The 24,830-nt window shown below is 43.3% G+C and overlaps 1 protein-coding gene across 1 annotated transcript in view; it reads right to left on the reverse strand.

Moving 5' to 3' along the window:
• Nucleotides 1-24,830, reverse strand: part of LOC121283523 (protein inscuteable homolog) — a 281,439-nt gene that overhangs the window by 158,297 nt on the left and 98,312 nt on the right. Inside the window, exon 5 of the mRNA XM_041198199.1 lies at nt 22,104-22,229. Coding sequence (XP_041054133.1) covers nt 22,104-22,229 — 126 coding nt within the window. The remainder of the gene's footprint in view (nt 1-22,103; nt 22,230-24,830) is intronic.

Genomic DNA, 24,830 nt, shown 5'->3' on the forward strand with positions numbered 1-24,830 from the left:
TCACGTTTATCGCCAAAAGTTAATAGATGTGTTGCTGAAATGCGACATTGACAGTAATGATGTGAGATTTATCCAGAATCTATATTGGGACCAATAAGTGAGTATCAGGCTGGAAGAGGGACAATGAGATATGTTTCCAGTGAAGAGAGGAATATGACAAGGCTGTGTGCTGTTTCCAAAATTATTCAATCTGTACACAGAACAAAAATTCAGAGAATTAGATGCACTTCCAGGGGTAACAATTGGAGGGAAGAACATAACAAACTTGCTGATAAAACACCGCTACTTGCAGAATCAGAAGAGGTCCTACAAAATATCATAGGTTAAGTTTAGAATATGGATTGAGTATGAACACCAAAAAGACAAAAACATTGGTAGCTATAAGAAGTATATTAGAAGAAACTAGAGTGAAGATTTGAAGTGGATGGTGCCACACTGTAACAAGTAGATAAGTTTGTCAATTTAGTACAAATGATAACAAAAGATGGAACAATATAAATGTGATAGAAGCAGTTCAGAGAAGGTTTACCAGGCTAATACCTGGAATGGGTAGTTGTCTTATGAGGAAAGGTTGGACGAACTAGGCTTGTACTCTCTGGAGTTTAGAAGAGTAAGAGGCAACTTGATTGAAACATATAAGATCCTGAGAAGTCTTGACAGGGTGGATATGGAGACGATGTTTCCTCTTGTGGTAGAATCTAGGACTAGGGGTCACTGTTTAAAAATAAGAGGTCAGCCATTTAAATAAAGATGAGGTGAAATGTTTTCACTCAAAGGGTCGTGAGTCTTTGGAGCTCTCTTCCTGAAAAGATGGTGGAAGCAGAGTCTTTGAATATTTTTAAGGCAGAGATGGATAGATTCTTGGTAAGCAAGGGGGTGATTAGTTATCGGGGGTAGGTGGGATGCAGATTTCAGGTTACTATCAAACCAACCATGATCTTAATAAATGGTGGAGCAGGCTCAAAGGGCTGAATGGCCAACTCCTGCTCCTTGTTCATATGTTCGTATGGCAGATGTGGTGCAGAAATTAGAAGGATAGAAATAGGCAGAGATAATTTTGTGAAGATGAAGGATGCGTTAACAAGAAATGAGGAAAAAACTCATAAGATACTACATTCTATTCACTCTCCTGTATGTCTTGGAAACCTGAACAAGGAATAAAGTTCTGTTGAAGAAAATAGAGGCCTTTGAAATGGGGTGCTAAGGCATTTGCTAAAAATTCCACATACAGACCATAAGACAAATGAAGAGGTACCTGAAATTGCAAGAGCAAAAAGAACTTAAAAACTAACATCCAGAAGAGAAAATGTCGGTATTTCGGCCAGCGATCTCTGCTCGAGGGCAAAGTGGAGGGCAGCAGAAAGGGGGATCGACCTAGGCGTAGTTGGATGATGGATGTCACAGAGTGTGTTGCAGATGAACTATAGTGTATATGTGAGGATGGCGCAAGACAGACAAGCGTGATATACCATGACAGCAGATCTCCTGGCAGGAGTAGCTACAAGCAGCAGCAGCAGTAAGCACTATTACAAGAATAAAAACAAAATTTAAAATTTATACAAAAGTTAGTGCACACTTTTAAGATAGCTTTTAATCTTGCATAAGCTTGAATAACATTATATTATTTAAGAATTCTGCAATGAATTAGTAGGTTACACTCATTGAATGAGTTGCCCTATCCTATCAAGTTCATAGTAGATGGCCTTGAACTATTTGAAGACTGCACTCTCATCTTGGGGTTAATATGATTGTTATAAACAACTTGATTTGTATTGTAATCTGAATCCTCTATCAAATTATTGCCCATTTTCAATCACTTACAGGGGGTAACTTTGACTACAGGTGATAGTGCAAAATGGGCAGTATTGATTCAGCTGCCCACAATTAAACTGTATCTCGCCTGATACCCATTTCAATTGAAGTTAATGGAATTGAATGTCTTGCCTGGGGGTTTAAGGCAAATTACAGGATTTATAATTCCATTAACACCATTAGAGCTTGGTAATGGTCTTTAATTAGAGAGTGTTAAAATGAAATGATACTGCTAAATTTGAGCTTAATTCTGAGAATGGACAAACTTCGAATGGGGGACTTGATACACAGCAGCAAATTTGTCAAGGGCCGCAAACAATTGGCAGGTTGTCCCCCAGGGTATGTTTTGAATACCTCTGATGTATAATTCATGAAATGATATGTACACAATAACTAATGTCTGTTTATGACTATTACTGTAATGAAATAAAACATTAGATTTGTGCATGTTGATCAAAACAAAAATGTGGTTGCAGCTATAAACATTTACAATATAATAAGTATCTTGGCTTTGTTAAACCTTCATTAACGTCCTATTAATCACGGTAGTTGAATGCACCAATGCAGACAGCACAGTATAATGCTTATATATACACACAGATAAAGGGATTTCTTGCCTCCATTAATCTGAAGAATTAAATAAATAATTTATTGCTTTCTATTTTAAACCTTATTGCTATTGCTTGCAGTGGAAGAAAAGTAACTGTAAGGAAAGTTAGACTAAGAGACTTGTGGGGAAGAAAATCTGTACAATTAGAAATGTGGAGCAAACTCCCCATCAAATAAGGATACCTTGTGTATCTTGTGACAGGATCAGCAAATGAAGACAGCCTTGGTTGCAGCAAACCTCAGCCCCCTGCAAAAGCTGAGAATATTAAAGCTGCTTGGCTAGAGATTGCAGATAAATAAAGTCAGACTTGGTGATCAGCAATAAAAATCTTTTGTGGTATTAGATGGATTGTCCAGCATAGTGAGCCCACCACTGGACAAACTGTTTGACTTTTGGGGTCCTCTTTTTCACATGGTCCAATAGAATGAAACAGATCAGAAGAAGCACACTCAGCTCATCATGGCTATGCCAGCTTTTTGAAAAAAACTAGCCAATTTGTTCCAATCTCCTGCTCTTTCCCCATTGCCCTGCAATTTTCCCCTATAAGTATTATACAATTACCTATCTGTTAGATCCAGTGCCCTTTGGTTTGTTGGGGCTAAAGGATCCACGTTGCACGCTTGATTCAGGGTGACCGATTTGATACAGAGACAGAGAACATCAGGAGATTGTTGTTAGAAAAAACGCATGCTGCTTATTTACAAACTAAACTCAGCAGCTACATTTGTGTGGTCACAACTCAAAACCCTGTCATCACTCTTCAGTGTCTCACTGAAGACTCTCTCAAAGGGGTAGCGTGCGCTACTCTGCTGTTGGGTATTAAGATCAAGTGATCTTACATTACAACGCTTGTCTTAAAGGTATATTACATATCAGATTACTACACTATCTTCTGAAAGTTATTTTTGAATCTGCTTCCCCTGTTAATGGTTTAATTGAAGAAAACTAAATAGGCCGTGTAAGTACTTACCCATAACACTGTCTGCACTAGGAAATCAATGCAGTCTTTGTAGAGCCAGAAGAAGTAGTGCCACATGAGCAAATTTATTTCCCATTATATTCTATAACTCTGCCCGATTGCACTGCCTGCCAGCAGATTTTGCAATCAGTGATATGCAAATGAGTTGGAGTAGAAATGTGACAAAAAATCTTGTTCAAAACAGACCTGATTTTGGGCAAAATGTGTGTCAGAAAGCGTGGCACCCCAAGCAGAAACTTTACTCCATGCAATTAACTTGAAGTATTTTATTTCTCCTTAGTGTGTGTAGTTTTTTGGTGGGTACAGCTGTGTTACAGTAATACCTTATGGTAAGGCGAAATGAGATACAATAGGTAGATGAATATATACCTCTTGATATTTATGGAAACACTGTGTCACGTTTCATCCCTCTGCAATACATACGTCAGGCTGAATGTGAGAATGGCTCAGAAACAATTATCAATCATTGACTTTCATATAAAGTCTTGCAGGTTCATTAATGTCCTTTTGGGAAGGAAATTTGCCATCCTTACGCAGTCTAGTCTATATGTGACTCCAGATCCAACAACGTTGTTGACTTGTTACTGCTCTCTACCATGACCTAGCAGGCCATTCAGTTCAAGGGCAATTTGGAATGGGCAACAATTGTTGACCCTGACAATAACGCCCACATCCTATAAAAGAAAAAAAGAAAATGGCTCTACCATACCTTCCTCTTCTGCTTCTGCTAAAACATGGAGCAACTCTTCACGTAATCTCACTCTTTTTATTGCAAGTTCTTTGTAGCATTCAGCAGATTAATGCTAGACCATAGAGAAGCACTTTGCATGCGGGCCATATTTCCTGCCATCAGATATTGGGAACCTCATTGTAATACATCAGCATATCATTATAAGGCTAGCCCACTGGGCTAATCCTACCCCACTGGATCGTTCGCCCATGTCAGCGTGATTGCACACCGACGTGTTTCACAACAGCTTATAAAAGGCATGTATTTGGCAGGCTGCATTTTGAGGGGAACTCGGAGGTGAGTGCACCATAATTTTGTGGATTGCTCACGAGAGGCGCCTGTTGGACTTCAAGGTTGAAGCGCGTTGGGACGGGAGGGTACAAAGGCTGCCCTGCAGTCGAGGCAACTTTGGGGGGCGCGGAAAAAGACTGCCCTGCGGTTGAGGTGACTTTGTGGATGAGGGGCAAAGGCTGCCCTGCGGTTGAAGGTAGCACACAAACACTTGCAGGGTGGGTGTAGGGCGGCGGTGGTGGGGTATGCAGATGGGCAAGGGAAGCGGCCAGGCACTTGGGACACCTTGTATAAAGTGACCAATCCTCTGCAGCTGAGACAGTTCAGGCACAGCCACATTGATATGATTGGAGTCGGGCCTCTAGCTTCTCTGCCCACTCAAGCAATGCAGAGGCATCAAAGTGTCACCAAATGCTCCAGAACTTTTCACCCTTCATGCACAGACTGCAAACTAATGAGCGTTTTAGTGGACTGCAGAACAGTAGGATGACAGGGCACATTGTACAATCTCCTTGCTAAAGCTGACTGTGGAGCAGTAACTGGTGGAGGCGCTCACAGCCCCTTGCAATGTCATCATCCCGGTTCGGACTAGTCTCCCCCATGGATCATGCTAACAGTACAGCCTTGCAGCATGGATTAGGAGAATGTCTGCACCTGAGCTGAGGGCAGAGCATGCAGTCCAATGGGCAAAGCTGCTGCCAATCGGTCAGGTGGAGTGGGCGGAGGAGCGTGGGGTTTCGGACAGCCATGCAGTGCACTAATCTCTGTCCATCCAGGTGGTGCCAGCACTCTCCGAGATGCATTAAGGGGCCTTCAGACTTAACCAAGGGAGGTTCTTAGTACACATAAGCTAACCCACGCATCTCTCTCTTTCAGCTGCGTGAGTACAACATCAGGATCATGGAGCCTGGTGAACTAGATGTATGCCTTGTGGTGTACAGAGAGTGAAGACGACTGAGAAGAGAGTGACTGAGGTGCCTGTGCAGAGGGATGGGCAGCATCCTTAGGAAGAAGGGGTGTCTGGGGCTCCTGCACGCGCTGCCAAAGAGCCACAGCGAGCCATCACTAGTCAGCGCCTAACTAGACCCAGGGATTATAGCTGCCACATTTGATTCCTTCAGATGACCAAGAACCAGTGTCGCTGAAGACTGCGCATGTCTAGGGAACTGGTCAGTCACATCTGTCACCTGCTGCAGGATTTGGCGCCACGGGGACATGAAGGGCATCCACTGTCAGTGGCCGTGAAAGTGACTGCAGTGCTAAATTTCTACACCAGTGGCTTCTTTCAGGGCTCCATAGGTGACCTGTGTGGGATATCACACCTTCCACTCACAAATACACCCATGAGGTCACGGATGTCATCTTCACGAGGGCACACAACTTTGTGCATTTTGCCCGGGATCAGGAGAGCCAGGATGCAAGAGTGATTGGATTTGCCCAGATCTCGGGTTCACCAGAGATGCAAGGTGTGATCAAATGCACTCACATGACACTTGGATCTCCATTGCAACAAGCGGTCAACTATGTCAACCGCAAGGGATTCCATTCGCTGAATGTTTAGCTGGTGTGCGAATGACCACAAACGCAGCTCTGCGCATGGTTTCCAGAGAGTGTCCATGACTCCTACATTCTAAGTCAGTCACAGATCCCTGGTGCCTTCGATGGTTCACAGAAGCTGCAGGATAACTCCTTGGTGATAAGGGCTACCCACAGGGGATGTGGCTGATAACATCCATGTGGTGGCCTCAGACTGCAGCAGAGCAAAGGTACTATGAGGTTCATGCTGCAACTCACAACTTGGTGGAGTAAACCATTGAGCTGCTGAAAATGAGGCTCCACTGTCTGCACAGGTCTGGTGGAACCCTGCAATAGAGTCATCAGAGGGCGTCACACATCGCCGTTACCTGCTGCACCCTTTACAACCTGGCGCTGCAATGGGGAGAGGAGCTGGCTGAGAAGGAGATGGAGGAGCTGGAGGTCTCCTCTGATGAGAAGGATGTCAACAGGGATGAGGGTGAGGAGATCCTCGAAGGCGATGATGATGGCGATGAGGATCTCGCACTGGCCAGACAAGGTAGGCGCGCTCGGGAGACCCTCTTTGCTGCTAGACATGTGGAGGATGATGACAACATGCAGTGAGGAGATACCATAAGATCTTCACATTGCATCTATGAACTTTTGACTCCAGTCTGGCTTAAGGTAGCGCACATAACCTCTGTTATTATGCTCCTGTCATGGAGACACAGTGGAGGCCTAATAGTTGCTCAATTGCAGTGAGGAGATAATACCCTCACACAGCCTCTGAGAACGTCTGACACCTGTCTGGCCAAGGGCAGCTCACTTGTGGTCTGCAAGCAGGGTCATGTCATAGCAATGCAGCCATGAAACTTTAGAAGCATCTGATTCTCTGTCCATCTTCAGCATCTGACCCCTTCAGGAGCACAGCGTGACTGGTCACAGATGCTGAAGAGATGGGAGCCAGCCCCACCTTAAAGGTGCTGAGAGCGCACAGAGGGAATGATAGAACTCTGAGATGCCTGCCCTACATTCTGGCAGCAATGACAAGTACCGTCGGGGTGCAGCTATCAGTAATGCATCCAGGGAGTGTGAGGCCAGACCATTACTTTGGTCTGAAGGCTGCACAAAGCACAGGGAAGGGGCCCTGGACTAAGACACCTGCCTTTATGCTGTGCAGCAAGGTTTAAAATCTGAGTGACATGAACACTGCTCATCAGAACAAGGAGCCATAGGCAGGGAGACATTCCTGGGAGTTTATTGACAACAGTGAACATTATGTACAAGTGATTAATACCCATGCCCAGGCTGTGCAACTACATCTTCTTAATGGGCTTGGCCTAAATAGCCAAGTGGTTATGGTACTGGGTTTGTAACCCCAAGATCAAGAGTTCAAATCTCACAATGGCAAACTATGTAACTTCATCTGAAACAGATGGAAACGGGTTTGTACTCGAAAGAGTTACATCTTCTTAATGGGCTTGGCCTAAATAGCCAAGTGGTTATGGTACTGGGTTTGTAACCCCAAGATCAAGAGTTCAAATCTCACAATGGCAAACTATGAAACAATGTAACTTCATCTGAAACAGATGGAAATGGGTTTGTACTCGAAAGAGTTACATCTTCTTAATGGGCTTGGCCTAAATAGCCAAGTGGTTACGGTACTGCGCTTGTAACCCCAAGATCAAGAGTTCAAATCTCACAATGGCAAACTATGAAACAGTGTAACTTCATCTGAAACAGATGGAAACGGGTTTGTACTCGAAAGAGTTACATCTTCTTGCTTGGCCTAAATAGCCAAGTGGTTATGGTACTGGGTATGTAACCCTAAGATCAAGAGTTCAAATCTCACAATGGCAAACTATGAAACAATGTAACTTCATCTGTATAAACAGATGGAAATAGGTTTGTACTGGGAAGAGTTACTGCCTGTGCCAATTTGGCTTAAATAGCCAAGTGGTTATGGTACTGGGTTTGTAACCCCAAGATCAAGAGTTCAAATCTCACAATGGCGAACTATGAAACAGATGGAAAACGGGTTTGTACTCGAAAGAGTTTTAGCTTGGCCTAAATAGCCAAGTGGTTATGGTACTGGGTTTGTAACCCTGAGATCAAGAGTTCAAATCTCACAATGGCAAACTGTGAAACATGTAACTTCATCTGAAACAGATGGAAACAGGTTTGTACTCAAAAGAGTATCAAGGGTTCAAATCTCACAATGGCAAACAATGTAACTTCATCTGAAACAGATGGAAATGTGTTTGTACTTGAAAGAGTTACATCTTCTTAATGGGCTTGGCCTAAATAGCCAAGTGGTTACGGTACTGCGCTTGTAACCCCAAGATCAAGGGTTCAAATCTCACAATGGCAAACAATGTAACTTCATCTGAAACAGATGGAAATGTGTTTGTACTTGAAAGAGTTACATCTTCTTAATGGGCTTGGCCTAAATAGCCAAGTGGTTACGGTACTGCGCTTGTAACCCCAAGATCAAGAGTTCAAATCTCACAATGGCAAACTATGAAACAGTGTAACTTCATCTGAAACAGATGGAAACGGGTTTGTACTCGAAAGAGTTACATCTTCTTGCTTGGCCTAAATAGCCAAGTGATTATGGTACTGGGTATGTAACCCTAAGATCAAGAGTTCAAATCTCACAATGGCAAACTATGAAACAATGTAACTTCATCTGTATAAACAGATGGAAATAGGTTTGTACTGGGAAGAGTTACTGCCTGTGCCAATTTGGCTTAAATAGCCAAGTGGTTATGGTACTGGGTTTGTAACCCCAAGATCAAGGGTTCAAATCTCACAATGGCAAACAATGTAACTTCATCTGAAACAGATGGAAATGTGTTTGTACTTGAAAGAGTTACATCTTCTTAATGGGCTTGGCCTAAATAGCCAAGTGGTTATGGTACTGGGTTTGTAACCCCAAGATCAAGAGTTCAAATCTCACAATGTCAAACTATGAAACAATGTAACTTCATCTGAATAAACAGATGGAAACGGGTTTGTACTCGAAAGAGTTACATCTTCTTAATGGGCTTGGCCTAAATAGCCAAGTGGTTATGGTACTGGGTTTGTAACCCCAAGGTCAAGAGTTCAAATCTCACAATAGCAAACTATGAAACAACGTAACTTCATCTGAAACAGATGGAAATGGGTTTGTACTCGAAAGAGTTACTTACACTGTTAAGTACCCTTTGGCTTGGCCTAAATAGCCAAGTGGTTATGGTACTGGGTTTGTAACCCCAAGATCAAAAGTTCAAATCTCACAATGGCAAACTATGAAACAATGTAACTTTATCTGAAACAGATGGAAACGGGTTTGTACTCGAAAGAGTTACATCTTCTTAATTCCCTCTTCCGCGGCTACGTTCGCTGCCGGATGCCCTTGGAAAGGGAGCACGCGGTGTCTGTCGACACTCTCGAGGCCTTCCGTGCTCAGTGGGCACCGCGGGCACTGGGGTGCTTTATTGACCCCTTTAATCACATTTTAGTTTAAAGTTTGTAAGTTTCCTTTAAACTTTGTTCTTGGTTTTACAGCTGACCTGAATTAGGGGCTGTGCTTGATTTGTCCTTCATTTTGTTAATTTAGTTTAATTGTTTTAACTCTAAAAGAGTTACATCTTCTTAATCCTCCTTCCAGTCCTGGTGCTCCCCGGACATCCACAGCGGAGGTGGAGACAGTCTGTCTGTGATGATCTTTACGGGCGTCTTTTGGAAGGCTGACACCTGGAGGGCCCGGACTGCTTTCAGGGACCTGCTGTGTGGCAATGGCACCCACCTCGAGCTGTGGAGCTGGAGCTGCTGGGGTCACAGGAAGAGAGGATTTGGATTGGCTGGACACTCCCAGAGCCACCTGGGTGGATGGCCCCAGGGTGTGCGTCTGCTTATCCTGCGCTCTATGGGTGCCCATGTGCCTCTGGCTGACTCCTTGAGGAACAGGGGTAGCTGGAGTGAGATGGAGCTGCCCTGCACCCCTCTCGCATGCACACTGTTGGAGGCTAACTATGGCCTCAGTGATGGAGTTCCGTCCGCACAGCAGTGCAGGAGTGACATCCGGGACCAAGATTTCCATGGCAGCTGCCATTCTACCAATGTAGACCTTGGTGCGTTGGCATGCCAGCGCTATCACCTCAGCCTGAAGGCAGATGGACTCCTACATTGTGCCTTGGGGGCTGAGGACATCCCATCTTGATGTTCCCAAGCTTTCCTTTGCAGCTCCAGCACTGTGGCATAATCGAGTCCAGAGGTTCATCATCTCCCTCAGACTCAGTAAATTTCTGGAGTCCAGAAATCCTCTGAGTGCTGGACACCTGGGAAGTCCCTGCCGCCGCCCGCTGTGGATCAGGCAGTACGATGTGCTCACCAGATTGTGATCCTGAGGCTACTCTAAAGCTAAGTTCCACCGAGGTGTGTGTCTTTGCTTTGGTGAAGGGTTTGGGTGAGCGCTGTGATGGGACTTCAAGGAGGGTGTCTTCAGATTCCTCTTCTTCAGAGGTTTCTTCAGGGCTTGATTGGAGGCCCTGGGTCATGGGCTCCATCGGCTATTTGGCAGATGTGCCTGGGAAAGCAAGGGGAGATAATTAGTGCATGGCAGTGGCCTGTGAAACAGGACACATCACTCATGGCATGGTTGTCTGATGGATGTTGCACTGCTGGATCCTCACTTGGTAGAGCACTGCCGACCCCACCGATAGCACAGGACCGATCCCAGTCATTGCCGGCCAGCTGGATGACTCTATTTTCAAAGTCCGTGAAGACCTTGATTTCAGACATTCCTCCACTGGTCTGCAACCTCTCCCTGTTGTTGTGTGCCAGCTTGTCCTGCATGAATGGAGATGGAGAGAGAATAAGCAGAACACATGCCAGGCCAGGTGATAAGTGTGCCTAACATGTGTGTGTGCTGAGTGGTCCCACTGGATAGGATGAGGACAATGAAAGTGTGTATGAGATAGTGAATGGTGATGTCCCTTGAACTGGCAGTGAGTGAGGGTCCTGTCGATTTGTGATGCGTTTGTGAGTGTCTACGTTGAGAGTTGAGAGAAGAGTGTCTTATCCTGGCAGAACGGAGGAGATCATTCATCCCCTTGTGGCGCTGGGTGGCTGTCCTCTTTTGCAGGGCATTGTAGCTGATCACTGCTGTCACTGTCTCCCAAGCCGGATGAATGAGTTCGCTGCCCACCGTATGGTCAGAGCGGGGGTAGAGGACATCACGGCGAGCCTCCACTGCATTAAAAAGGCGCTCGAAGGACGCATCAATAAACCTGGGGGCTGCAGTTTTTCTTGCCTTTCAGGGCCATGTCATCTTTGCAGTAGCCGTGGGCTGGGAGCACTGGGAGGTGTGTGCGTGTGGCTGCACTTTAAATACTGCGCCCAGCGTGATGAAGCAGTGAGGTGATGGCATGGCGGGCAAAAAGGAGCCCGCCCACCATGGAAATGGCGTGTTTCCTGGGAATGCATAATTAATACGGTGGGTTTGCAATGATACAGCGTGAAAAGCAGCCATTGGTGTCATTTTACATGCCCGCTACAGCACTTAGTGCAAATCTGGGATGATTCCACCCACTGCGAACTGGTGAAAGTTTTGTGATCTACAGAACCCTTTTCTCCACAATGAAAGAAATAATTATGTTGTAACCTGCCTGAAACAGCACCTTCCAAATCCACGACCGTTACCATCTAGAAGGACAAAGGCAGTAGACACATGGGAATACCAACCAAGTTCCCCACCAAGCTACACACCATCATGACTTGGAAATATATCACTGTTCCTTCACTGTCGGTGGATCAAAATCCTGTAACTCCCTCCCTATCAACACTGTGGGTATACCTACGCCACAGGGACTGCAGCAGTTCAAGAAGGCAGCTCACCACCAACTTCTCAAGGGCATTTAGGGATGGGCAAAAAATGCCGGCCTAACCAGTGATGCCCACATCCCATGAATGAATAAAAAAAAAGGTTTTGCTTGGTTCCCTTTTGAAATTAAGCAGAACATTCCACAGGAATTGAATTACTGAAGTAGAATCCATAGCAGGGTAGCTTGTAGTTCATCTACGAAAGCATTTTACAGAATTACAGAATCACAGAATTTTAATGGCACAGAAGGAGGCCATTTGGCCCAACATGTCTGCATTGGCTCTCCAAATGAGCATTATGACCTCGTGCCTTTGCCCTGCCTTTTCCCCATACCCCTGCACATTGTTTCTATTCAAATAATCATCTAATGTCCTCTTAATGCTTCGATTGAACCAGCTTCCACCACACTTCCAGGCAATGCATTTCAGACACGAACCACTTGCTGTGTGAAAAAGTTTTTTCTCACGTCACATTGGCTTCATTTGCAAATCACTTTAAATCAGTGCCCTCTCATTCTTGATCATTTTATGAGTGGGAGCAGCTTCTCCCTATTTACTCTGTCTAGCCCCCTCATGATTTTGAACAGGTCTATCAAATTTCCTCTTGGCCCTCTTCTCTCCAAGATGAACAGTCCCAACCTCTCCAATCTATCTTCGTAACTGAAGTTTCTCATCCCTGGAATCATTCTTGTAAACCTCTTCTGCAATCTCTCCAATGTGTTCACATCCTTCATATAATGTGGTGCTCAAAACTGTACACAATACTCCAGCTGAGGTTGAACAAGTGTCTTATATAACTTCAGCATAACCTCCTTGCTCTTGCCGCTATTAATAAAGCCCAGAATACTGTATGCCTTATTAACTTCTCTCTCCACCTGTCCTGCCACCTTCAATGATCAATGCACATATACACCCAGGTCTCTCTGCTCCTGCACCCCCATCAAAATTTCACCCCTTATTTTATATTGTCTGTCCATGTTCTTCCTACCAAAATACAACACCTCACACTTCTCCGCATTGAACTTCATCTGCCACCTATCTGCCCACTCCACCAACTTGTCTATGTCTTTTTGAAGTTCTGCACTGTCCTCCTTGCAGTTTATAACGCTCCCAAGCTTGGCATCATCAGTAAATTTTGAAATTGTCCTCTGCACACCAAGTTCCAGATGATTAATATATATCAGGAAAAGCAAGGGTCCCAATACCAAGCCCTCGGGTACTCCACTACAAACCTTCCTCCAGCCCGAAAAATATCCATTGACCATTACTCTCTGCTTCCTATTTTTCAGCCAATTTTGTATCCACATTACTACTGTCCCTTTTATTCCATGAACAATAACTTTTCTCACAAGTCTGTTGTGTGGCTGTATCAAAGGCCTTTTGAAAGTCCATGTACACTACATCAACAGCATTACCTTCATCGACTTTTTCTGTTACCTCTTCAAAAAACTCCAGTAGGTGAGTTAAAGATAATATTCCCTTTAGAAATCCATGCTGGCTCTTCCTTATCAACCAATTTATTTCCATGTGACTACTAAGCCTATCCCGAATAATTGTTTCTAGATTCTTGTCCACCACTGAAGTTAAACTGACTGGTCTGGAATTGCTGGCCTTATCCTTACAATCTTTTTTGAACAAGGGTGTAATGTTTGCAATTCTTCAGTCCTCTGGCACCTCCCCTTATGGCCAATGCCCCTGCAATTTCTACTCTCACATCCTTCAATATTCTTGGATGCATCTCGTCTGGTCCCGGTGCCTTGTCAACTTTAAGTACCGACAGTCTATTCAACACTTTCTCCTTAACAAGTTTCCTCCTCTGTCATCATGGCCTGGGTAGCATCTACCTCCTTGGTAAAGACAGATGCAAAGTATTCATTTAATACCTCAGCCATGACCCCTTCGTGCATGTGTAAATTCCTGCCAGTCTTTTCTCATAATTTGTCTTCGCTTCTCTAATATGCTTTTTCACCTCCTCTCTGAACCTTCTATATTCCTCTTGGTTTTCAATTGTATTTTCTACCTGACACCTGTCATAAGCACATTTTATTTTCTTTATCTTAATTTCTATCTTCTTTTTCATCCAGGGAGCTCTGGATTTGTTTGCCCTACCTTTCCCTTTCAATGGAATATACCTTGACTGTTCCCAAACCAATTATTTTTTGAAGGTAGCCCATTGTTCAGCTACAGTTTTCCCGTCAATATTTTGTTCCAGTCCATCTGGCCCAGCTCCATTCTTGCCCCATCTAGTTCGGCTCTCATCCAGTTAATTATTCTTACCCTGGATTGCCTTTTGACCTTTTCTATCCTAAAACATACTATACAATGGTTACTGTCTCTTAAATGTTCCCCCACTGACACTTGATCTACCTGGCCCACCTCATTCCAAGAACAAGGTCCAACAGTATGTCTTTTCTTGTTGGATTGGACACATACTGCCATAGAAAACTTTCCTGAACACAATCTGAGAACTTTTTCCCCTCTCCGCCCTTTGCACTACCACTGTCCCAGTTTACATTTGGGTAACTAAAGTCCCCCATTATAACTACTCTATAATGCTTGTATCTCTCTGCAGATTTGCTCTTCTAAGTCCTTCTCACAATTTGGCAGTCTATAGACTACACCAAGCAATGTAATTGTACCCTTTTTGTCCCTTAGCTCTAGCCAAATGAACGCTCTCGGACATCCTCTTTCTCCAGCACTGCATTGCTCTCCTTAACCAATACCGCCATCCCTCCTCCTTTCCTTCCTTTCCTTATTTTTTGATCACCTTGTACCCGGGAATATTTAACACCCAGTTCTGCCCTTCCTTAAACCAGGTTTCTGTCATCGCCACAAAATCATATTTCCACGTGGCAATCTGCTCCTGTAACTCCCCAATCTTATTTACTATACCTACTATACCATTTCTTTTTCATCTTTTCTTACATAATTTGCTTTCGAATACCATGTACAAACAATTCAACTCTGAAGAGGCCTGTGTTTTTGTTAAGCAGAAAGTGATCACCAGAGGAAAATTACTAAATTATGTGTTAAAGCAAGTGGAATATATCCAAATGGTACTCTGGAATAATGCTGATTGCTGATGAAGTACATCAATTGGTAGCTTTTTCTTACTCAGCAATATATGAGTCCTACTACGGTATTTGGAGGACCTGAAGGATATAGGTACTTGTAAGCCATGCATCACTGCTTTTATATGAAACTCCACGTGGCATTTAACCAGTTTATTGCCCAGATTATCTCAGACAGATTCATAAATAGGAACACAGGAGCAGGAGTAGACCATTCAGTCCATCAAGCCTGCTCCACCATTCCATCTGATCATAGCTGATCATCCACCTCAATGCCTTTTTCACATACTATCCCCATGTCCCTTTATGCCATTGGTATTTAGAAATCTGACTCTCTGCTTTAAATATGCTCAATAAGTGTGCATTCACAGCCCTCTGGGGTAGAGAATTCCAAAGATTCACAACCCTCTGAGTAAAACAAATCAGCTGACCACCAGCCGCGATCAAAAGCGCACCGCGCTTTCATGCGAGTGGGCCAGTTAAGGTCCGCCCAGCGTGATACAGGAGCGCTGCCTGTGCAGGCGGACGGAGGAGGGCAAGCAGACCTAGCGTGACCTTTGAGTATGCGTGAGAAAGGGCGCTCAATAATCTCCCTGAAGCACAGAGCTGGGAGATAGCCACAGTATTTATATGGCTAGTCCAGTTCAGTTTCTGGTCAATGGTAGCCCCCAGGATGTTGATAGTATGGGATTCAGTGATGGTAATGCCATTGAACGTCAAAGGACGAGATTGGATTCTCTCTGTTGAAGATGGTCATTACCTGACACTTGTGTGGCGCGAATGTTACTTGCCATTTGTCAGCCCAAGCCTGGATATTGTCCAGGTCTTGCTGCATTTGGACATGGACTGCTTCAGTTTCTGAGGAGTCATGAATGGTGCTGAACATTGTGCAATCATCAGTGAACATCCCCACTTCTGACCTTATGATGGAAGGAAGGTCATTGATGAAGCAGTTGAAGATGAGTAGGCAAAGGACACTACCCTGAGGAACTCCTGCAGTGATGTCCTGGAGCTGAGATGATTGACCTCCAACAACCACAACCATCTTCCTTTGTGCTAGGTATGACTCCAACCAGCGGAGAGTTTTCCCTCGATTCCCATTGACTCCAGTTTTGCTCAGGCTCCTTGATGCCACATTCAGTCAAACGCTGCCTTGATGTCAAGGGCAGTCACTCTCACCTTACCTCAGGAGTTCAGCCCTTTTGTCCATGTTTGAACCAATGCCGTAATGAGGTCAGGGGCTGAGTGACCCTGGCAGAACCCAAACTTGGCGTCAGTGAGCAGGTTATTGCTAAGCAAGTGCCACTTGATAACACTGTCGATGACCCTTTCCATTAATTTACTGATGATCAGGAGTATACTGATGGGGTGGTAATTGGCCAGGATGGATTTGTCCTGCTTTTTGTGTATAGGACACACCTGGGCAATTTTCCACATAGCCGGGTAGATGCCAGTGCTGTACTGGAACAGCTTGGCTAAGGGCATAGCAAGTTCTGGAGCACAAGTCTTCAGTACTATTGCCAGAATATTGTCAAGGCCCATAGCTTTTGCAGTATCCAGTGCCTTCAGCCGTTTCTTGATATCACGTTGAGCGAATTGAATTGGCCGAAGACTGGCATCTGTGATGATGGGGGCCTCCTGAGGAGACCGAGATTGATCATTCACTCGGCACTTCCGGCTGAAGACTGTAGCAAATGCTTCAGCCTTATCTTTTGCACTGATGTGCTGGGCTTCTCCATCATTGAGGATGGAGATATTTGTGGAGCATCCTCCTCTAGTGAATTGTTTAATTGTCCACCACGATTTACACTGAATGTGGCAGGGCTGCAGAGCTTAGATCTGATCCGTTGGTTGTGGGATCGTTTAGCTCTGTCTATAACTTGCTACTAATGCTGTTTGGCACTCAAGTAGTCCTGTATTATAGCTTCACCAAATTGACACCTCTTTTTTAGGTATGCCTGGTGCTGCTCCTAGCATGCCTTCCTGCACTCTTCATTGAACCAGTGTTGATCCCCTGGCTTGATGGTAATGGCAGAGTGGCGAATATGCCAGGCCATGATGTTATTATGTTCAGGTACAATTCTGTTGCCACAGAGCCTCATGGATACCCAATCTTGAGTTCCTAGATCTGTTTGAAATCTATCCCATTTAGCATGGCAGTAGTGCCACACAACACAAGAGAGAGTATCCTCAATGTGAAGGTGGGACTTTGTCTCCACAAGGACTGTGTGGTGGTCACTCCTATCAATACTCTCATGGACAGAAGCATCTGCAGAAAGCATGTTGGTGAGGATGAGGTTAAGCATGTTTCTCCTTCTTGTTGGTTCCCTCACCGCAGGCCCAGTCTAGCAGCTATGTCATTTAGGACCTGGCTAGCTCAGTCAGTAGTGATGCTACTGAGCCATTTTTGGTGGTAAACATTGAAGGCCCCCACTTTCTGAGCCTTTGCCACCCTAAGTGCTTCCTCCAATGGTATTCAACATGGAGGAGCACTGATTCATCAGCTGAGGGAGGGCAGTGCGTGGTAATCAGCAGGAGGTTTCCTTGCCCATGTTTGACCTGATGCCATGAGACCTCATGGAGTCCGGAGTCAATGTTGGGGACTCCTAGGGAATTTCCCAAAAATACCACTGCGCATCCCCGCCCCCCAACGGCAATGCGCCCACCCCCACCCCCACCCCACCCCCCCACATGTTGTCTCCCATATTCCAAAAACCATTGATATGAAGATATAGTGATGCAAATGTCCAGCCATCTTTGACTCTGATCCTAAGTCTCTGGAATGTGGCTCTAGTCTTTTTAAAAAATATAAATAGGGGTTTCCAGCCAGTAAATGCAAAAATGACTTTTTTGATCTAAAGCGTGGCTTCACAACAATGTCTACAGAAAATCTTTGGTTTCCCTTTTATGTTAGACTTCAACCTATTCTTGTACTGTCTCTGCCTCTTTCATCTCCTTTTTCACTTCTCCTTTTATATTCAGCCTGATTCTCCCTTTTATTGTCAAGTTGACATCTGTCCCTTTTCCTGTTTAATCCTACACTCTAGATTCTTCGTCATTCAGGGAGCTCTGGCTTTGTTTTCCCTCCCTATCTTCCTTCTTGGAATGCACATGGGCTATAACTGAACTATTTCCTCTTTAAGGCTGCCCATTGCTCCCTTGTATCCTGCCAGTAGTCTTATGACTTAAATTTATCTGGAGCAGATCTACCCTCAATTCACTGAAATTAGCCCTCTTCCTGTTAAACATTTTTCTTCTAGATTGTTCCCTCCCTTCTCCATAACTAATCTAAACATTATAACACAATGATCATGATTCCTGCAATGCTGCGTGACCGTGACATTCTCCACCTGAATCACTTCATTCCCCAGGACTGGATCCGGCAATGCTTCCTTCCTCATTGGGCAGGAAACAAGTTGATCAAGAAAATTTTCCTCAATATACTTCAGTAATTCCTCTCCTTCTCAGCCCTTAACACAATTTCTGCCCAATTCAACATTGGGATAATTAAAGATTCCCATTATCAGTACGCTCTAGTTCTTGGGTCTCTCAGTAATTTCTTTGCAAATCTATTCCTCTATCTCCTTTCTACTATCTGTTCATCTATAAAATACACCAAGTAGTGTAATACTTCCTTTATTGTTTATACAACTCCAACCAAGTCTCCCTTTCAAGCACTTTATTATTTTCACAATCAAAATGCTAACCTTCCTCCTTTTATTTCCATTCCTGTGCTATACTGTGCCCGTGAATATTAAGCATCCAACTATCTCTTTGATTTCACTTTTAAAAATTACATCTTGGTGCCCAACCTCCTGCTGAATTAATTTAAAACTATCCCCCATGGAAATAGCAGGGGTATTGGTCCCAGTTCCGTTCAGGTGCAAGCTGTGCATCTTGAACAGACCCCTCCTGCCACAGAACTGGTTCGACTGTCCCAGAAATCTGAAGCTTTTCCTCCTGCACCATGTCTCTAGCCATGCATTAGCCTGTCATATCCTATTTCTACTGTCATTAGTGTGTAGCACTAAGAATAATCCAAAGAATCACTACCTTTGAGGTCCTGTTTCCTCCAAGCTCTTAAACTTGGTCTGCAACAATCCACTTATTCCCTGTGTCATTGATTCTGAAATGGACCATGGCTTCTGGCTGTTTCCCTTCCTCATGCAGAATTTTCTACACCGTCATTGTGATGTCTCCTAAGCTGGCACCCGGGAAGCAACTGTCTTCATATCGACGGCAGCAGGAGTGCATGTTTATCAAATCCCAGTCATTACACTTTGCTTTACCCCACTGCGCAGTCCTTTGTTTCACATTTCCAAGCTCAGGACTACACTACTAGGAGGTGCCATCACCTTCATTGTGCATCTTTGTTCAATGCTGTATATTGGTTGGAAAGTGCCATAATCCCTGAGGGTTGCTGAACTCCCTTTCTCTATCCTTCCAGGTGATATTCTGAATACTTGGCTGTGAGGTAGCCACCTCTCTGTCTGTGGGCTGATCATTTCTTCTCCTTCTCAGAGCTGCATTGTCAATCACCTCGCCCTTAGCGCTCTAACCATTCTCTTATCACCACGGTTCAGTTCCTCCAAAGGTAGATGGTGAGAAGCCAGAGCCTACCTTACCCTAAACCTGTTTCTCACTTCCAAGCCTCTCCTAACTTCCCATCCTATCCATTTCCTTGTTTGCTTTCAAATTTCAATTTACTTATTATTTTAAAAAATGCAATCATGATGAACTATAATCTGCCTCTCTCTATCTGTTCCTTCGCTATAACTCATCCTCTTTATATCTATTTCATTGTCAGTAATTTGGATGCTTATATATTATAGCCATCAATAAAAAGCAGGTGATTGAAAGCTTCCCGTTTACTTTGAAATTCAATTCATTTTTTTGAACATTCGCTCAAATTGGGATGAGAAAACATCAGAAGTTTATAGAACACAAAGCAACACTGCAGCAGGTATATAATCAATGGAGTCTGTCACTTTTATCACACTCTTAATGTGCGTGTGCACACCCACACACACATCTATGTTTTAAAAAGGAAAGCACTGCTCTGAACTTGACCTGAATAAAACTTTCAAAATTTTCCCTTAGCTTTTCTTTAAATGATTTTGAAAACAACAGATGGAACAGTTAGGAGTCAAGAAAGAAAACATCAGCATTCAGTTTTATTAGTATTGAGGCATTGATTGAACTGAATGGGTTGAATTTTCTAAGGAGCAGCAATCACCATGGGCAGGATTTTTAGCTCAGCGGATGGGCGCACGCCCAACCCGACTGAGCACGAAATGACATGCAATGACATCAGCCGAGGGTGCTGACGCCAATGCACAGTCGCACAATAGTTCGGTCAGCGGGTGCGCTGCCAGGTCCAGCGCGTGCCCACCGACAATTAAAAGGCCTATTGAGGCCATTTAAGTTTTCAATTGTGCCTAATTTTTCACTGCCCGTTCAACCTAATGGTTGACAAGCAGGCAAAGAGGCCAAGCAGCCTTTGCAGTTTTTTGGAAACCTCATCCACAGGTGGGATGAGGTTTTCAAAATCAAATACAAGTGATATAAAATCTTTAATTTTTAATTAAAAACATGTCTTTGCTCATGTGACAGAGTCATGTGAGGGGACATGTTTCATTAATTTTTTCTGTTCTTTAATAATTTTTTCAAAACACTCAAGAAGCTTGACACCATCCAGGACAAAGCAGCCCACTTGATTGGCACCACATTCACAAACATTCACTCCCTCCAACACTGATACACAGTAGCAGCAGTGTGTACCATCCACAAGATTCACTGCAGGATTTAACCAAGGCTCCTTCGAAAGCACCTTCCAAACCCACAACCACTACCGTCTAGAAGAACAAGGGCAGCAGTTAGATGGGAACAACATCAGCTGGAAGTACCCCTCCAAGTCACTCACCCCCTTGACTTGGAAATATATCACTATTCCTTCGCTGTTGCTGGGTCAAAATTCTGAAACTCCCTTCCTAACAGCACTGTGGATGTACCTTCACCACATGGGCTGCAGCAAGTCAAGATGGCTCACCACCACCTTCTCAAGGGCAATTAGAGATGGGAAATAAATGCTGGCCCAGCCAGTGAAGCCCACATCCAGTAAATGAATAAAAAAATCCAGCTTGCAAGTTTTTGAACCCTATCTGCTGATTTTCATATCCAGATGCCACAGATATAGATTTTAAAAAGAACTCAACCCTGCGCTGTTGCCTCCAGAAGAACAGATAAATTGTCTGTCTACAACTTTAAACTGCCTCGGACGTAGCAAAACCACTGAGTGAAAGCAGCAGGACTGCAGAATTCAGCCTGAAGCCAGCCAACCTTCAAAAGTCAGATACACCTTTAATTTTACTGAACTCTAAATTACTTAATCTATCCTCCCACTCTATAATCTATTTGCGTGTGTGTGCACTTCAAGTTTTTGTGTGTGCACGTGTGCGGGTGTGTGTGTGTGCATTGAAGATCTTGTGATATAAAAATGCTAAAAATTCCATTTCTGTTATATTATTTAAATATAAAGTAGAATTGTAATTATGGCCCACAAGGTGGAATTTCCTGATTTGATATTAAAATAATTGATGGAACATAGTATCTACCTTGACGAAAACATTTCAGTGGACATGAAAAAGACCAGTAAAGGGAATGTGGTGATAGCAGGCACAAAGAGCTGAGTAGCCTACTCCTGCTCCTAATTCATATGTTTGTATGCTTGGTAAGTATTCTTCAAAATACTATTTTATCACGCACTATAGGTTTGATCAGTAGTCTTTTAAACGGCAGCTGGAGTGATTCATAATATATCCCCAAATCACCAACAAACATTCATAACAAAACAAAAATCATTTCTGGCCTGAACTCAGACAGACGAGTCACTGGTACAAATGTTTTGCAAAATGCCCCCTTACTCATTTACCAGTATAGTTTGCTAATATGCATTTATGCATTATTGGAGAACACTGCAGCCAGTTACATGCCACAGTCACAGAACATGGCACTCAATCAAGTGAATGCTCTTCAAATCAGGGTACCATTTCATAATACAATTCTTTAGCAGTACTTCCAACTTTAGATGTGTGCACAATCAAGTTTGGTTAATTATCACTCTTGCACTTAATACTTTCTTTTGAAATATTGAAAACAACATTGCTTACCAATATCAATTTAAAGACAAGAGTATTCACTGTCTTTTCTATTTAGCACTTAATGTCATACCTTCTCAAGTTCATTGATGCCTTCCTCCACGCTACATATTGATGCCAGTGCTCTAAGGGCATGCACATGCAAGCAGCTAGGAGCTTCTTGTTTGCAAAGTTTGAATAGGACTGCCACCCCTCCTTCCTGCAACAGAGAAAATGACTCAGAACTTTATAAAACATATACAAAGATTATTCCTCACAAACTTCTGTTCAGTCAATGAGGGCTGCAATCAATAATAATTTTTGGCTTTTGTTAAACATGAGGTGAAGAATTGGAAGAAACTGAACAAACCCATCCTTCTCTTCAGTTTCTGAATCAAATGTATTAATGTTAATGCATTTCTGCTTCAAAACACCACTCGATCTATTTCACAAAAATGGAGCAGCAAACTTTTCTATATTTTGTAGTTTTCTTTCTGTGACAACACATATGGAGTTGGAGCTAGTGCAAGCACATAAACTGACCTAACTTATTATGTGATAATCACTACAGTAATATTCTGGAATTTCAAGTACAATACTCTTACCATAAAAATCACATTGGCTCAAGAAGGTGGCTTACCACTATCTTTTCAGGGCAACCAGGAACATGCAATAAATTCTCCGTTGTCAGAATATAAACGTTGCTTCCAGCCACATAGCTGAGAGTGGAGCCAATAAATTCAATTTGCATATAGGTACACTGTGGTGTTCAAATGTTTATAGAGATATATTTGATTGATAGTTCTTTTTGAATCTGCTTGTCCCTATCATTTTTTAATCTTTATTTCTCAGCTTGCCTTATTCAAATTGAATAGATTCTGAAGCTGTTAGAGAGAGACACACAGGCCAGAGGAAGACACTGGACAATCAGCAACAAACATGAAAGTTAATATTCAGAGATCTTGTGTTTGGATGAGCTGGAGTTTACATGTTGATGAATTCAAAAATCTATTCAGAAGTACTAACCTAGGGCAGGATTTTCAGCTCAGCTTGCGGGCCTGCGCCCGATGTGCACAAGCGTGAAATAGCGCGCGATGACATCAGGTGAGCGTCCTGGCATCAATGCGCACTCACGCTATATTTCGATTGCTGGGCACACGCGAGAGTCAGCAGCGTGCCCGCTGACAATTAAGAGGGCTATTAAGCCCCTTAACCAATTAATTGAAATGAACTTTTCACAGCCCGTCCAACCTTACGGTTGGCGGGCGGGAGAATAGGCCAGGTGGCCTTTGCAATTTTTGCGAAACCTCATTCACAGGCGGGATGAGGTTTCGAGCAGTGACTAAAAAAAAAATAAAAAATTTTAAAACTCATTTTTCACACGTCCCTGCTCATGTGACAGAGTCACACGAGGGGACATGTTTTCCTTATGTTTAAAATCTTTATTTTTAATGTTAAAAATCTTCAGCTCCTTGAGGCAGCTCTGAGCCTTCAGGGAGCTTTCATTGAGCACGACACCGCGTATGAGCACACTTCAGCGCTCGCGCTCCCTCCACCCCCACCCCAGCAGCGCTGAGGTTATCAGTACACATTTCACGCTGGCTGGCCATTAATTGGCCGACCAACCTGAAATTGCAGTCGGGCCCAATTGCGGGCAGCAGACCGTTGTGTGGCCGCTCCTGGGCCCGCTCACTGCACACACCCAACAAGGGGAAAATCCTCCCCCTAAATAATGGAAATGTTTTGCCAGCAATGCCCACATTCCAAGAACAAATAAAAACAAGCATTTCAATGAAAATTATTACAACCTGATTAGATACGTTCCAGGTTATTATCCAAAAGTCATCCTCAATTACTTTGCCCATGGCAGAGCATGGCAAGAAATATAAATCAAGGTAACTTGCCAATGAAATGTTAACATGATACGGAATATTTCTTTCATTTACATAGTCACATAGTCCAGCTCTATTTTACTTCATTATCTGTTCAAAGGCCACTCAACCTTGCAAAAAACAGGATATCCTACAGATGTGGTAGGGAAATGTTGATTCCAAGTTTGAATGGAGAGAATGGCCACTAGGCCAGAGCATTAAGTAACAAAGTTAGATAAAGCAGAGTAGTTTGGTAGCTTAAAGCCCAACCAATAAGAATAATTGCTAAATTTCAAACAGTTTGATGGCCTGGAATTAAAAAAGAAATTAGTAACAAAGGATATGAAGTTAATGATGTTGCAATATATTTACAAGGAAAAGGCTTTATCATATATCTGGCTCCATTACAAAATAACTCATTTTGGGGTACTAAATAATCTTGCATCTAGAACGTAATAACTACCTTTTTTGCTGCAAGAATTGCTGGTCAATTTTGTAACTCTGTACAATACTGTGTTAACAATAAGACTCTTTCTAGAATTTATGATAATAATAAAGCGAATGAATTAACGGAAAGTCTGAAATCCAACATGTATGCTGAAGGAGCATGGTGCATTATATATTTTTAACAAGTTAGCAATGCCGATTGGTGCTGTCATATAACAGAACAGCTGCAGATCAGATAATTGTGCTCATCATGCAATAATTTGCTAAATACTAAAGTTTCCTGTTAAAGATATTAAAGATTTTAAATCTTTTAAAAGGACTAGGCAATTCGGAGGTGGAAAGGAATTACTTTTGTAGGTAATATATCTCAATAGCAAAGTCGATCATGCAGGAAGTGCTCAAATCCCCATAGGGATGTGAATTTGTACCATTTTTTAAAGCAGAAAGCAGTTAATATATACGCTGACAATCTAAGTGAAAACTGTAAAAAGTCCTCTTCTGCT

The sequence above is a fragment of the Carcharodon carcharias genome, chromosome 10 (genome assembly GCF_017639515.1).
Source record: "Carcharodon carcharias isolate sCarCar2 chromosome 10, sCarCar2.pri, whole genome shotgun sequence".
Classification (NCBI taxonomy): Eukaryota; Metazoa; Chordata; class Chondrichthyes; order Lamniformes; family Lamnidae; genus Carcharodon; species Carcharodon carcharias.